The 14,671-nt window shown below is 46.3% G+C and overlaps 4 protein-coding genes and 1 non-coding gene across 6 annotated transcripts; 3 read left to right on the top strand and 2 right to left on the bottom strand.

The window, feature by feature from the left end:
- Window positions 1-1,855: 1,855 nt before the first annotated feature.
- Window positions 1,856-3,548, top strand: LOC103979767 (carbonic anhydrase, chloroplastic). Of its 2 annotated transcripts, XM_009395974.3 has the most exons (8): window positions 1,856-1,904; window positions 2,168-2,229; window positions 2,319-2,367; window positions 2,444-2,560; window positions 2,677-2,730; window positions 2,815-2,900; window positions 3,147-3,252; window positions 3,328-3,548. In XM_009395974.3, the coding sequence occupies exons 2-8, from the start codon at window positions 2,171-2,173 to the stop codon at window positions 3,460-3,462; spliced, it is 606 nt and encodes a 201-aa protein (XP_009394249.2). In that variant the 5' UTR covers window positions 1,856-1,904; window positions 2,168-2,170; the 3' UTR covers window positions 3,463-3,548. The 2 variants fall into 2 exon arrangements, with proteins under 2 accessions (XP_009394249.2, XP_009394248.2); XM_009395973.3 differs by lacking the exon at window positions 1,856-1,904 and having other exon boundaries at window positions 1,915-2,229.
- A 76-nt stretch (window positions 3,549-3,624) lies between these two features.
- On the bottom strand, window positions 3,625-3,821 carry LOC135634442 (U2 spliceosomal RNA). The gene has a single exon (XR_010495359.1). It is a non-coding gene; the product is annotated as a U2 spliceosomal RNA (small nuclear RNA).
- A 1,788-nt stretch (window positions 3,822-5,609) lies between these two features.
- Window positions 5,610-7,660, bottom strand: LOC103979768 (BURP domain-containing protein 12-like). The gene has a single exon (XM_009395975.3). It carries the CDS (start codon window positions 7,646-7,648, stop codon window positions 5,708-5,710), a length of 1,941 nt encoding a protein of 646 aa, XP_009394250.2. The 5' UTR covers window positions 7,649-7,660; the 3' UTR covers window positions 5,610-5,707.
- An 852-nt stretch (window positions 7,661-8,512) lies between these two features.
- Window positions 8,513-11,629, top strand: LOC135632806 (putative pentatricopeptide repeat-containing protein At5g40405). The gene is made up of 2 exons (XM_065141591.1): window positions 8,513-11,204; window positions 11,280-11,629. The coding sequence occupies exon 1, from the start codon at window positions 8,667-8,669 to the stop codon at window positions 10,875-10,877; it is 2,211 nt and encodes a 736-aa protein (XP_064997663.1). The 5' UTR covers window positions 8,513-8,666; the 3' UTR covers window positions 10,878-11,204; window positions 11,280-11,629.
- Window positions 11,630-12,572: 943 nt separating this feature from the next.
- On the top strand, window positions 12,573-14,505 carry LOC135632807 (protein ELC-like). Its single transcript, XM_065141592.1, has one exon. It carries the CDS (start codon window positions 13,083-13,085, stop codon window positions 14,229-14,231), a length of 1,149 nt encoding a protein of 382 aa, XP_064997664.1. The 5' UTR covers window positions 12,573-13,082; the 3' UTR covers window positions 14,232-14,505.
- Window positions 14,506-14,671: the final 166 nt, after the last annotated feature.

The raw sequence follows: 14,671 nt of genomic DNA, 5'->3' as shown, positions 1-14,671 counted from the left end.
TCCAACCGTGTAAGTGCCCGACAGTGCTAAGATTAATACAATGCAACAGTGCTAAGATTAATACAAATCCAATGTGCTTATAAATGCATAGGATCCGAACCCGATCAGTAGGGATCCAGTCCAGATTTAGTCTAACGTGCATGCATGCATGCATGTCATGCATCCATTAATTATATGATACTTCCTCGAGTACTAAGAAACGTGTTTCATGTGGTTTCTTCTTTATGCTCATAAATTTTTTTGATCCATGTCAAACTAAATAAGAAAAATAATTTCCATACTACATTATATATACACACACAATTAGTAATGGATGTGCAATTTTTTTTTCTTTTTTTGATGTTATCTTAGAAAGGACTTTAAATAAATCAACATGACTTATTTCGTAAAATGGATGGAAAATTTCTTGACCTGGCTTTGGCTCACCCCTTCTCATAGGAAGCAAGAAGAACTCATCGTGGGTCCCGTGCAAATCCCACACCATCTTTTCAAACATCGAAAAGATAGGCGAGACATGTAACGAGCCAGTGTAGCATCCTTCGACATTGATATCGAGGAACCAAGTAAATATTAATTTAATTTTTTTAGGTCCAAAATAATTTGAGAATTTGTTATGATTATTTTAATATAAATTGACCTTCGATTTTGTGCATTATAAAAAGGGTTACGACATATTGAAAGTCTCTCACATATTATCTTCATATGATCGATACTTCAAATCTATTTCTATAACACGTTGTATAAGGCTTGAATCTTAAAGGACGACGTCGTGATACTAATAAGGGGATCAATTCAACTCCATAAGATTGGTCACATAACACAGTTGGAAAAGCGATAAGTCATTATTTTGTAGTTACAAAATTGACACGTAACTTTACAATCCCATTAATGACCAAATGATATAAATTATGACCGCAACTAACGATCACATACGATAAAAGGTCTCTCAAGCATAAATATTTTAGAATAAAAAAAGTAACTAAATTCTTTGAATCCATATTGACATTCATCTCAAATGTAATTTTTGTAGGATTTGAAACCGAATCCAATTGATTTTAAATGAATGCCAATATATCCAACAACTAAAGTCAATAGAAACTAAAAGGTAAGCAAATTTAGGGAGGGATGTATGCATGCACGAAATCAATAATAAAAATAAAAAAGTGACTGCTGAATCGAAAGATAGCAAAATGGATTCATTCCCTAACACTAAAATAATATAAAGGGGTCAGCTTCCTCATCTCCTCCTCCGCCACAAACCCCCCTCTCTCTTTATTGCCTCTCTCACATCACCTTTCCGGCGTAAGTCTCTCCTCCCTATTCGCAGCCACCCACCCACCACGGAGAATCCAATCTCTGGTGGCTGACATTGATTAGCATATATCATACGAAATGGCTCTTATCATTCACGAAAGATGGATCCAATGTTATCTTTTCTAAACAACTTGCCCGGCCACTGAAGGCACCTATTTCTCTCTCTCTCTCTCTCTCTCATAAATAAGCATTGGAAAGCTTCTCTGTCATAGGGAATTTGACTGTAAGTATTTCTTATTATTATTATTATTAAGAGGAGAGAAAAAGTGTATCGCTCGCCTTTCATCCATTTATTGTATTAATTATGACAGGCTTATATATAAAAATATTTTTATAATTATGTTAAATTAATAGTTTAGAATATTATTAATTGAGCGGACTCTGTCCGTCCGATTCAAGCGATCGACCGATTCGATGTTTTAAGGCTCGAGCGGACCGACCGGCCAATCGGCCAACCACTAATGTTGTTCTTCCGGTTCATCTGAACCGGGCCGGAATGGGTCGGCGCTTATAAAGCGCGTCGGAGGGAACACTGCCTTTTCCTTCTTATCGCCAAACACGGGATCTCTGTAGCCTTTTGGGGAAAGAAGGTTCGTGGAATCTCTGCCCCCACCCCTTTCCTCTTTCTCTCTCTGTCTCTCCTTTTTCTCCCCCTTTAATCTTTCCATCTCCTGTTCTTCAATTCCGGCTGTGTAATCCGGTCAAATTCCTGTTTTTTTGATGCTTAGATTCTCGGTTTCTGCCGTTTGATTTTGCTGCTCTCTCTCTCGCTCGCTCTCTGCTTCCCACTTCTTTGGATCCTCTTCTTTTTCCGACGCCACGGATGATGGCTAGAGCCTCTGCAAATGTGCAGGAAATGGATCCGGTGGAGAGGTTGACCTCGGGGTTCGAGCGCTTCAAGAAGGAGGTCTACGAGTATGTGAAGGATTACGTTCATGCATGAAGAGATATCTTTGGTTCTCCGATATGTTTAGCCGGAATAAAGACGTGTGTTTGTGTGACAGGGAAAACCCCGATCTGTTCTCCCAACTCGCAGTCGGGCAGAGCCCTAAGGTGAGCTCCCCATGATTCTAATCGACGTGCAGAATCTGTCGACCATTATGATCTGAAGAATAGGAATGGGTTGCAGTTCATGGTGTTTGCATGTGCCGATTCCCGTGTGTGCCCGTCGGTGGTGCTCAACTTCCAGCCGGGGGAGGCCTTCACCGTCCGCAACATCGCCAACATGGTTCCCCCGTATGATCAGGTCAGCAGTGTCTGCAGCCTCCATCATCAACTTTTCCTCTCTCTCATCGCAGCCTATGCGGTTGGTCCCCTCCTTGCAAGCCCCCTTTCACGAGCTTATCCGTCGTGTTCCTGCAGACAAAGTACTCCGGGGTCGGGGCTGCCATCGAATATGCCGTCCTCAATCTCAAGGTCCGCGCTCGATTCCATCATCTGCTCACTTGTGTTTTCTTTGTTTTTCTTCAGAATCTTACTCTCTCGGAAACTCTCCGACAGGTTGAGTACATCGTGGTGATGGGCCACAGCAGCTGCGGTGGAATCAAGGGGCTGATGTCCATCAAAGAAGACGGCACCACCAGCACGTAAGAAACAACAGCATCACCTCTGTTCATCTTAAACATTCAGTAATCTGCAGCATCATTATAGTTTGATGAGAGAGGTTAGGGGATTTAGTGACATCAATTCTGCTTCCATCTGCTCTCCCAAAAGGTTGGGAATTGGGTTCATTTTGTCCTCTGCCACTCGGGAGGCATATTGCTTTCCGACTACTTTTCTGCAGAAGGATCATGATGAGCTCCTAATCATCATCTCTATCTGTTTTGGGACAGCGACTTCGTAGAGGAGTGGGTGAAGATTTGTTTGCCGGCAAAGGAGAAGGTGGTGGCTGAGCACGCAGCCTTATCTTTCGCTGATCAATGCACCCAATGCGAGAAGGTACTCGTGCGAAAAGATCGCATTCGATCGTCTCCCAAACTGGAGTCATCTAAGACAGTTTGAATGTGTGCGCAGGAAGCGGTGAATGTCTCCCTTGACAACCTGAAGACTTACCCCTTCGTCAGCGACGCGCTGGAGAAGACGACCTTGAAGCTAATCGGGGCGCACTACGATTTCGTCGCTGGCAGCTTCGAGGCTTGGGAGACTTGAACGCGCAGTCGGCACCAGCATGGAACAACCATAGTTTGGAGCCAATGTACTCTAATAAAAACAATTTAATAAAATTATCTTCGTAATTGAATAAATAAATAAATATATATATATATATATATCTATATAACAAAAACATAAAATTTTACATTCAGGTTTTGGTAGGGGTGCGCCGGGCCCACGCGGCAGTGCAACGCATGGGCGACGCTCAAGGGCCCCAGAAGCAAGCTACTGGAGCGGGCCCTACCCCACAACAAATTAATTTAATATCATAGTAGGCCGATGGCCCACGTATCAGATATTAAACTGATAAGAACAGATACTACACTTGATCTTAGCCAAAAGGCCGAGAAAGGTATGATTTGAACTGTAGCCGGTGTGCTCTAATATAGCGGCCTCGACCAAGCGGGACTGCGTCGACTGGCGATATGGGACTAAAGAACCCCAAAAGAGTTGATGTCTATAAATTAAATTAATGCATAGAATTAATTCGAGAAGGTTTATTTCTTTTGTGTACGCGCGCGTGCGATCACCGACGACGTCGAAGGGGTGTGATTTGAAGGCTGCATGGATGTCATAAGAGAGTCATCTTCCCTGGTTTTTGTGTGTCATTGCACCAAGACACCTCGAGTTATCACCAAAATTAATATAGCAATTCAAGACATCCATAATTACGATCCGTGTCTCATTCACCGTATTGAGTTCGTATGGATTTTATCGAGGTCGAGATGGGCCCAATAACAGTATAGGGTCGGGTCAAACCGGTTCGATTGACAGGCTGGAATCGCATCCATCGGGTCATCAATCGGTTCAGAAATGCGAGTCTAAATTGATTGCTTGAATGCGAGTACATAAAAAGGTACAAAGTGACTGACGGACGGTGTGCGCAGTCTGCTTTTGGCATGCTTCATTCCTACTCATAAAAGGCAAAGAGATGCTTCCGAGAAGCGTCAGCCATGGCCACCAGCACTCGATGCTTGTCCACTCTGCGACCGTGCTGGGACTCTCGTGTCGTCTCAGATTCCCAAGTGGCTCTTATACGAGGTCTCAGAGGTCCTCAGGCAATATCGATCCTGTTGTAGCTATTACACGTCAAATTTGCAGCATGTATGTCTGGCTGGCAAAGAGAACTTCTCATTGCCTTCACCTCTGACTCACTGGAAAGAGAAGATTCATGTCCACCGAAAGCAGACACTTCAAGATCGCTGTGTACCTAATCTGAGTTGGCACGTGGACTTGTGTACGTGTTGTTTTAGTTGGAATCTGGGAATCGTGTACCCTGTGGTCTCTTTACTCATCTTGCCTTCCACTTCATCCTTCTTTGCCTTCCCCTTCGCATGCCTGTGCTGCTCCCTCTGCAGCCTGCTCTGCTCACTGCTGCAATGATGTTGATGACCTTTTGGACTTGTTGCTTCGAATGCAATGCTCACCCTGTCATGCTTACTCTAGAAACCCTACCCACTTGTACTTCACAAGCCTTTTTAGCTTGTAATCAACCGTGATGTTGCATCTTACAGCAGATAAGGGAACGTGTGATGGCTTTCACTTTCCTGTTAAATTCATTAGCAGATCATATTTGAGGTGACAGCAGAGTTTCCTTTTTGTCCAAACCACTGATCATTACGATTGCCTGTCTGAGGAACAGTTCTTCTTGCCTCGAGTGATCTAGATAATGAGTGTTCTTTTAAGTTACTGTTCGTTTTCCTTCTCTTTCCATATTAAATTCCTGGAGCAGAAGAGAGACTATGATCGATCGCCAAGCTGCTAAGGATTCCTTGTCGGGGACAAGAAATGTCGCCACCCTCGGTGTATCTTCCTGATGATGGTTGAACTTTTCAGAGGGGATGGGATGGCTTGTGCATTATGACGTTCTCTAATGATTTTGATAACACTCTCTACCAATCATTGACATGAAATCCCTCCTCCCATGAACAGTTTACTGCGTTCATGTGAGTGACACTCTCTTTCTTCATCCTGCATGGAGAAAGAAACCGATTGATACATTAGGGTTCTACAGAAAAGCAGCAACATCGAAGAACTAATTTTCTTCCATAGTACTCGCTGAAATCCACATGAAAAATAACAACCACAATCCAATCCAATGCAAAGATCAGCTACTCAAATTTCCGCATTATTTCTTATTCAAGCTTCATGGAAAAGAGACTAAAAAGAAAAAGGAAGAAAAATGAAAAGAGAGATAGAGAACACAACACTCCTACTGGGAGGATCGCCCGCAATCACTCAATCAATCGGCCACCGTCCACGTCATGTCTCTCTCGAAGATCCAATGGCAGACCTCGATCCTCCCGGGGGCGGACCCCAGCGACAGGAAGGCCCCGTGGCTCGCACTCCAGTCCGACGTGTCAAGGTGACAGATCGCTACACCGCGATTGATCCTCTCCTTGGTTTGGACGGCTAGGATGTCCGCCTCGTACACCCGCACCCGTGGCACCGAGTGGCAGTAGTACACCAGATACGGGAAGAGGCTTTGGTGGCACGACACCGACCGGGTGACGCCGCCGCCGTTCACCCCCCGCACCTTCCCTATCAGGACGGTACCCTTGGACCCGGCCGTGCTCTCTGTACTCCGCGCAACCACGTTGCTCCCCAGCATCGCCACCGCGAAGTCAATCACGTCCTCCGCCGACGTCGCGCACCGCTTCGTCTCACCCCGGCTCGGCGCCCTCTCGCACTCCGCCACCGTGTCGGCCACCGCTTTCCCCAGCGCCGTGTCGGCCGGAATCCCGAAGAACCGCTGCACCTCGGCTGCTGAGAAGGCGATTCTCCCGGCGATCGACCGCGGCAAGAACGACCGCGCCGGCATCTTGTCGCGGATGTCCGGCATCGGCATCAAGTTGCCGCTCCGGAGCTCGTGCTCGCGGAAAAACTTACCCGGCTCCACCAGCCAGTGCCCTGCTATCTTCTTGACGGGCTTCACTGCGGCATCAGCGGGGTGGGCGGAGGAGGGCGAGGATGATGGGTGGCGATAGGCCTTGAAGTCGATGCCGGACTTGGCATAGCCCTTGAAGGAATTGTTCTCGCCGATGTAGCTCTTGAACGTGATTTCATGATTGCCGAACCCTTGACCGTAGCCTTTGAAGGAATCGCTGCCGGGGTTGAAGGAGTTCCCATAGTTGTCGAATTCGGCTGTGCCAGCGTTGCTGCCTTTGGCGTAGGAGGTGAAGCTGTCGTCTCCGACGTTCGACTCGTCACGATAACTCGAGAACCTCTCCGATCCGCCGTTACCGCGATCTCCGTAGGACCGGAAGTTGTTCTCCGGCACGTTGCCGTTGAAACCGTAGTTGGTGAAACTATCTCTCGCGGCATTGGCGCCCTCACCGTAGCCGGCGAAACCGGAACCGATGACGTTGGAGTCATTGGCGTAGCTGGCGAATGCGGAGACGACACCGTTGCCGTCCTTGCCATACCCGGCAAAGGACTGGTCGCCGGAATTGGCGTCGTCGGAGTAGCTTCCGAAGGACTGGTGGCGACCGTTGGCTTGGGCGTCGTAGTTGGTGAACTTGAGTTCAGGATTGTTGGTATCATCACCGTAAGAAGTAAAATCCCCGGTGCCGCCGGTGGCGGAGGAAGCGTAGCTGGTGAATTTGGCGGTGACGACGTTGCCTCCAGGGGCGTAGGACGCGAAGGAGTCGTTATGGCCGGCGGAGTCGCGGCTGTAGCGGCGGAAGGTGTCGACCGGCACGTTGAGGGACTCGGAGTAGTTCTCGAACGATTGGGTCCCACCGACCGCGCCGGTGGCGTAGTTAGAGAAGTTGGAGGTCTGGTAGGTCGCGAAGTCGGAGGGGCCATCACGTGCAGTGGTGGCGGAGGCGTAGGACTCGAAGCGGGTGGGGAAGCAGAGGAGGCGGGCGGCAGCGCAGAGGGCGGGGAGGCGCGGGGAAAGAGCGGACGGCCCAGCGGCAGCAAGAGAGGAGAAGGTGGCGTAGTCGAGGGCGGAGAGCGGGGAAAGCTTGGAGAGGAGGAAGGCCGGTTGCGGGCGGTTGGCGGTGACCTTGCGGTTCCAGTACCGTATCACGGCCGCCTTGGCGGTAAATGGATTAAGGGCGGTGGAGGGAGGAGTTGCAGCGGTTTCATTGGCGGAGGAACGAGAGGGTAGAAGAAGCGACGGTACGAGCAGGAAAAGAATGAGCAGAGGACGAGGCGGCAGTGGAAGTGGAAAGGCCATGAGTGAGGCGTGTTGGGTTGCGTCGTCTGCAGAGCAATGGGGGAGGAGAGATATAAATAGCGGGCGGATGGAAGGGACTTGTGCTCTCTTCTTTCGCTGCTTTGCCTCTCCCATGCATTTAATGACATGAATATTTATTTTTCTTGGTAGTTAGAATTACCTCGAATTTACAGGGACTCGATGATACCAACATGTTCGTTCACCCGTTCAAGTAGGAACTGTTCTTATCCATCCATCACGTAGCCTAAGTTTTAAGGTATGCTCGGGTGGTGTATGTCAGCGATATTTGGCTGCTTCCTCCTCTTTGCCACCACCGATTGTTAATGGTAGTCAGGAGAAATGTACTTAAAGGTTGTCACGATTTGGACGTATGTATACTCAAATTGAGGTGTGTTTGTGCTATGGCGATATTAATCGGGTAGAAATATCCTTGGATCAGAACATTATTGTCCTTCCTCTCCTCGGAAGTCGGTGGGCCACACCCCACACTGCCTCTGCCGGTGGTACGCAGGTGTCGTATCGTATGGCCTATCTTGTTGTGTGTCGACCGAGCAACGAGACACAGAAAGTAGGATTCCTATTTACTCCCACCCGTGGACCCCGGGTCCGAGATGGTCACAGGCTGCGTGGGAACCACCAGCAGGAGCCAATAGAACGCAGCGCTCCTACGTCCCATTGGTAAACAGGAGGAATGAATCCTGAATTGGGTGAATTATTTGTAGCTGCATGACATGAGATATTTGTTGTGATAAGAATTATAATTTATGTATATATATATATATATATGGGTGATTTTTTAATTGTTTTTTATATTTTTCCTACGCGCCTAATTTCTAAAAAAGGTTTAACTATTTACGATCCTTTTTACTATGGATAGCTTTTCTAAAACTTTATATATATATATATATATATATGCTTCCCTCCAGAGTCCATTGCTCGTTCGTTTTATCGTCTTTGGTATTAGAACGACTCGTTTTTTTCTGTTACGTTCAATCTCATCTGTCCTTATTGCTCGTGTATGCGACTGCAATGGCCAAATCCATCATCTCTGAAGCAAGCAACCCAACTCCACGCGCGACTCATCGTCGCCGGAGCTCTCGTCCATCCCCTGTCCACAACCCTTCTGCTGAAATGCCTCACTGGCTTTTCCGACCGCTCTGCCGATCTCTCCTACGCCCTAAATTTCTTCTTTCAAATCCCAGACCCGTCCGCTTTTCAGTGGAACACCATCATCCGGACTTGTTCTAGGAACCATCGCCCCAGGGAATCCCTCCATTTGTACCACCAAATGCGTCGAAAGGATGTACCGCCCGACGCTTACACCTTTCAGTTCTTGTTCAAATCCTGTGGCCTCTCGGCTTTCGTTCTTGAGGGGCAGATGGTGCATGGTGTTTCCGTCAAACTCTTTCCCGAACGCTACGGCCACATCGCGAATTCTTTGGTCCATATGTATATTGAATTCGGGTGGATCGATGATGCGATGCGGGCGTTTGGACCGATTGTCCAGAAGGATGTTGTCTCGTGGACAACGATCATCGGAGGTCTTGTGAAGTTTGGCTCGGTGGATGAAGCTCGGAAGTTGTTTGACAAAATGCCTGTGAGGAATGTGGTCTCGTGGACGAGTATGATAGCAGGCTATGCTAAAGCCGGAAGGGCTGAGGAAGCTGTTCAGCTTTTCAAGGAGATGCTATCCGATGATGTCACGCCGGACACTGTAGCAATGGCTGCTGTCCTATCAGCATGTGCGCGGTTGCGGGATCTGAAATTGGGCAAGTGGATTCATCAGCTTGTCATCGAGAAGAGAATTGGAATCAGTAGCAATCTCGCAGTCGCCCTAATTGATATGTATGCAAAGGGTGGAGATATCAAGTCTGCTTATCAGATTTTCGATTCGATGGATCACAAGATTGTACCAGCTTGGAATGCTATCATTGACGGGTACTGCAAGATGGGCGACATAGACATAGGTCGCTCGCTCTTTGAACAGATGGATTCCCCTGATATCATCTCATTCAACTCAATGTTGACCGGGTACATCCAGAACAGTAGGCTTAAGGAAGCATTGCTCTTGTTTGCAAAACTGCAGATGTCTGGCTTGCGGCCAGATAAGTTCACATTGGTAGGCTTGCTCACAGCTTGTGCTAATTTAGGTGTGTTAAGCAAAGGCAAAGTCTTGCATGCTTATGTTGAGCAGGGACTGGTAAAGCGTGATGTGTTTCTCGGGACTGCATTACTGGACATGTATGCAAAATGTGGGAAGATGGATCAAGCAATGTTAGTTTTCGGTAGGATGGAGGAAAGGGACGCACAGACTTGGACTGTGATTATTTCAGGCCTTGCAATGAATGGAATGGGAAAGCATGCACTTGAGCATTTCTGTTTGATGAAGAATAAGGGTTTAAGACCCAATGCAGTAGCTTATGTCAGTGTTCTGACTGCATGCAGTCATTCAGGTCTTTTAGATGAGGGACACATGTTTTTTGATGAGATGAGTAGTATATACAGCATCAAACCTGAGATTGAGCACTACGGATGCATGGTAGATTTGCTTGGTCGTCGTGGACGTTTGCAAGAGGCAATTGAACTTATTGAAACCATGCCGATGGAACCAAATGCAGTTATATGGGGGTCCATGTTAAGTGCCTGCAGGCTATACAAGAACACAGAGTTAGCAGAGAAAGCAACAAAGCATCTCCTTGAGTTAGAGCCACAAGAGGATGCTGTATATGTCCAGTTATACAACATATACATTGATAATAAAAGGTGGGCAGATGCTTGCAAGATCCGGCGCTTGATGGAAGAGAGGGGCGTTAAAAAGACTGCAGGTTATAGCTCGATTACAGTAGGGGGACAGGTACACAAGTTCATTGCTGGTGACCAGATGCACCCAGATATTATGGAGATTCAATCTATGATAGGCGAGATGACGGAGAGATTGAAATTGGCAGGTTATTCACCAATCACAGAACAGATATCCGTGGAAATGGACGAGGAGGAAAAGGAACAGGCATTGTTTACTCATAGTGAGAAGATGGCAATTGCTTTCGGGATCATGAAATTGCCATCCAATTTGCCAATTCATGTTCTGAAGAACTTAAGGGTATGTGAGGATTGTCATTCTGCAATCAAGCTAATATCCAAGATCTGGAATCGATACATTGTGGTCAGAGATAGGAGCCGTTTCCACCATTTTCGAGATGCCCATTGCTCTTGCAATGATTTCTGGTGATCCATTGGGTGGTTATGCTGGTATCCTCTAGCCAGAGTGACATTCTGGACAGGTTGGAGCCATTTTATGCGATCTCCAATATTTGCATTGCGCTCGCAATGATTTCTGGCAATCATTATAGAAATTTCGAAGTTGTTCTGGTGCAGTTCACCCTACCAAAGAATCTGATGGTGTCTTCAGACCCAAGATACATGCTCAAGTCTACCGCATAAGCACATCTTAACATGGTAGTCATGGCTGTTAGCCTCAAGCCTATGCAGGTCAAATTAGAGCCAGATCCTGCCTAAGGATGGATTCAAGTTTTGTACCAGATCAGACCAAAATCAGGTTCTTCAAGATTTTTGAACTCTGCATCACTGGTGTTGACTGTAGTGAGACCTCATTTCAAAATGTCTGGTTTAGGTTTGAATGAACTCAGGGCTGAAAACTGATTCTTCCAGGGAAGTTCCGGTTTGAGCAAGCTTAAGCAATAAGGGCAGATGATATGGTAAAGTTGATTTCCAGAGTTAGTTTTTAAGGAGTACCAACAAATGCAAAAAGATCTATTGATTTGCCCAACACCGTGCCTCTCGTGCATGGTAGTGAACCACTACAAGCTAGAGAGAACATCATCATCGGCTGCAACCTCTGCAGTATTGGTTGCGAAGGTGGACTCATCACCGTAGAGCTTCCGAAGCAACTGCTCCAGGTCAGTATCGAAACAAATTTAGTACACAGTTACTACTTGTTTGTCTACTATCTTTTATGCTTCTTGAGAACATGCTTAGAGAGAGTCTGATACATGCACGGGAACTACATCTTCTAAAGTGTTTAGAGAAAAAGGCTAAAAGAACAATTTGTTCCTGATATTAATGTTTTGGATATTTCCATATAATACACTAAGATCACAAATCATTCATTTGTGTCAAGCGGGTGGGTGGTAAAGCAACAAGTTGTTCCTGACATTAATGTTTTTTTTTTTGTCTGGTTAAAAATTAGCATCTGTACTGTAGAGACACAGCTGAAGCAAACAAGAGAAACATCAAGAGATTGACTAAGCGTCGTCCCCATCCATAGTTAAGATATTAAATATTTGGGCACATATTTATCTCACTGCCGTTTCCCCCAAGAAAGGATTTCATTTCTATATAGCAGCACGAGTCCTAAAGGTCAATAGCTTTATCGTTAATGGAACACCGTGACAAAGACATGCTTCAAAACTACTGTTGGAGAGGTCTTTTGCTGTCACGTCTTGCTGTGTTCTTTGTCAAGGAAACAGTGGTGTTGGTTGCGAGGGATTTATAGATATGAGGTCAAAGATTAGTGCAGTTGGACGAGAGATTCAAAGATAGGTAAGTTGAAAGCACAATAATAAATCGAATAAATGGATAGGACATAATATTCCTGTTATGTCTCGTACTTTGGTGCAACAGAGGAGAAATGAAGTTAGTTAGAGAACATTGGCTTCATTTCCATTGATAAGTCATATATATTAATATTGTTAATATTTATATTTTGATAACGAGTTGGTATTTGATACAGTGGGAAAGAATTATTCCGCTATAACAATTTTTCCCAACAATAAGTAAGTAGTTGAACCTTACTCAATTTTTTTTGGGTTGTAAATTAGATGATGATATAGTCATTTTTATAATAATCATTATTCATGATCTTTTGTATTTACCTTTTGCAAATTTTGATATAGCATATATTTTTCGCTTTCACATATATTCATTCAAAAAACATAAATTAGCTACGGTTGAAATTTCTTATAATCAGAATGGACTTTTAGAAGATATTATTTGTCATTTAATGTAACTTAAAGATTACATATGAAAGTCATATATATGGGTTTAAAAAAAATAGGAGTATGATGAACTCATACTTTGGATGATACTATTTCTCCATCATGAAAAGGATAGAAAGATTTAGGCAAGCAATCGTGAACTCCCCTATCATTTTTCTTGTGCTATTTGTTCTGTGGTGGTGGTTCTCAGAAGATTCCTTGGACTTTTCATCATCCATATCTATGTTTTGTTGCTTGGCCATCATGGACGGACTGAGAAGGATAGAGAGAGCCAACCGGTTGTGTGGCTGAGAGCGGTCTTCGGTCTTCCAAAGCATGAGAATTAGTCAGTTCGGTGCATCCATACTCGATTTAATTTGATCCGAGTGGCCGATCCTTCTCATCCGTCGGTCTTCTTCTTCTTCTCCCTCCCTGATGTGATGTTGGTGTGTTATTATTCTGTCGCTTGCGGTCAAACCAATCTCTCACGCTGTATTTTGAATGCACTGAGCTGGTCGACCGAGTTAAGGATTCATACGTCCATGATCTTGCTGCCTGTATCCCATTTATCTGCAGACGCACTCACCGAGGGAATGGTCTCCTCCTCCTCTGCTCGGTTCGTCGACGCCGCCCTGAGAGCCACCGGAGAAAGAGCCCTTTCCTACACCAACCACAACCTGAAACGGGTAATCCGGAAACACCTCCTCGCACTCCTCGACGACTTCCCCACTCTCTCCCCCCGCTCGGACACCTTCACCGACGACGACGGCACCGCCTCCCACCTCCTCCAGGCGCATGGCTTCTTGCCCATATCTTCCTCTATTTCGCACGTCCTTGTGACGATATGGCTTCACCGGTGCTACCCTTACCATGCGCCCGTCGTGTACGTATTCCCCACGAACGCCCACCTCCTGCTGCCCGATCACCCTTTCCTCGGCCCCTCGGGAGCCGTCGCTTCTCCTTACCTCCATCGGTGGCGGTATCCCTCGTCCAACCTCTCCCATCTCGCACGTAACCTCGTCAATATCTTCGGGCTGTGCCACCCCTACCACTTCGACATGACTCCCCCTCCCGCCACCGACGCCTCTCTAGCCTCCAATCGGGAGGCGATCGACCGCCTATATGCTCGCCTCCACCGCGACGCGAAGCAATTCCAGCCCCGGATCGAGGTGGAGATCGAGCGCTTCGGGAGCGCGCAACTCGCGCTGCGTGACCGAGCTAAAACTATCGAGTCCGGCCTGCGAGACCTCGAGGGGGAGCGGCTGAGCCTGGAGAAGTGTTTGGAGGAGAAGGCGAAGGATGCGAATGTGCTGTCAGCTTGGTTGCAGGAGCACGGCGGTAAGCCGCAGTCGCCGGGTGAGATGGTAGCACTGGAGGCAGTGGATGAGAGGGAAAGACGCATGGTGGAGAGCGCAGCCGCGGCGGGTGCCATCGACGACGCGGTGTGCGTGCTCGACGAAGCGCTTGCGGCGGGTGTGTTGGACTTCGGACCTTACATCAAACAGGTGAGGTGTTTGGCGAGAGAGCAGTTCTTCCACAAGGCCTTGGTCAGAAAAATCCAGCAGACCAGTGGAGACTTGTTGCCATAGCGAAATCCATTGTTTTGTCTCCATTTTACTACTTGTAATCGTCTACGATTGAGCTACATGGTTGTGTGTAAGTCGTAGAGTTGAAGTATATGGTGACCCTAACCTCGCTCTCGATATGTATCGGGATATCGATAAAAAGACATTTAGTTCTATATCAAATCAATCGAGAAGTAGAAAAAATTAAGATTTTATAAACGATAAAGTTATCGTTACCTTGTATTCATTAAGGTTCATCATCATCAAGAATGAATAATTCCTCTAGAATTCTCGTGGATCGATGAAGAAGAAGACCAAGAAAGTTAACTTTGAGTTGTTCAAATAATATTCCGACACTCTAAATCATGGTGGGATCAGATTAAACCTAAATTGATGATTTGAACTACTCGACTTAGTCAAACAATAATAATAATAATCATTATCCATAGATTTGATTCTACTAA

Source organism: Musa acuminata, chromosome BXJ3-3 (assembly GCF_036884655.1).
Source record: "Musa acuminata AAA Group cultivar baxijiao chromosome BXJ3-3, Cavendish_Baxijiao_AAA, whole genome shotgun sequence".
Taxonomy (NCBI): Eukaryota; Viridiplantae; Streptophyta; class Magnoliopsida; order Zingiberales; family Musaceae; genus Musa; species Musa acuminata.
This window is presented reverse-complemented; position numbering and strand designations above follow the sequence as displayed.

Bases quoted from the DNA above. Each gene is read 5' to 3' on its own strand.
- LOC103979767 (XM_009395973.3), top strand. From the start codon at position 2,138: ATGATGGCTAGAGCCTCTGCAAATGTGCAGGAAATGGATCCGGTGGAG. The intron at 2,230-2,318 runs GTATGTGAAGGA...TTTGTGTGACAG, and splicing joins TTCAAGAAGGAGGTCTACGA to GGAAAACCCCGATCTGTTCT. The intron at 2,901-3,146 runs GTAAGAAACAAC...GTTTTGGGACAG, and splicing joins GAAGACGGCACCACCAGCAC to CGACTTCGTAGAGGAGTGGG.
- LOC135632806 (XM_065141591.1), top strand. From the start codon at position 8,667: ATGCGACTGCAATGGCCAAATCCATCATCTCTGAAGCAAGCAACCCAA.
- LOC135632807 (XM_065141592.1), top strand. From the start codon at position 13,083: ATGTTGGTGTGTTATTATTCTGTCGCTTGCGGTCAAACCAATCTCTCA.
- LOC103979768 (XM_009395975.3), bottom strand. From the start codon at position 7,648: ATGGCCTTTCCACTTCCACTGCCGCCTCGTCCTCTGCTCATTCTTTTC.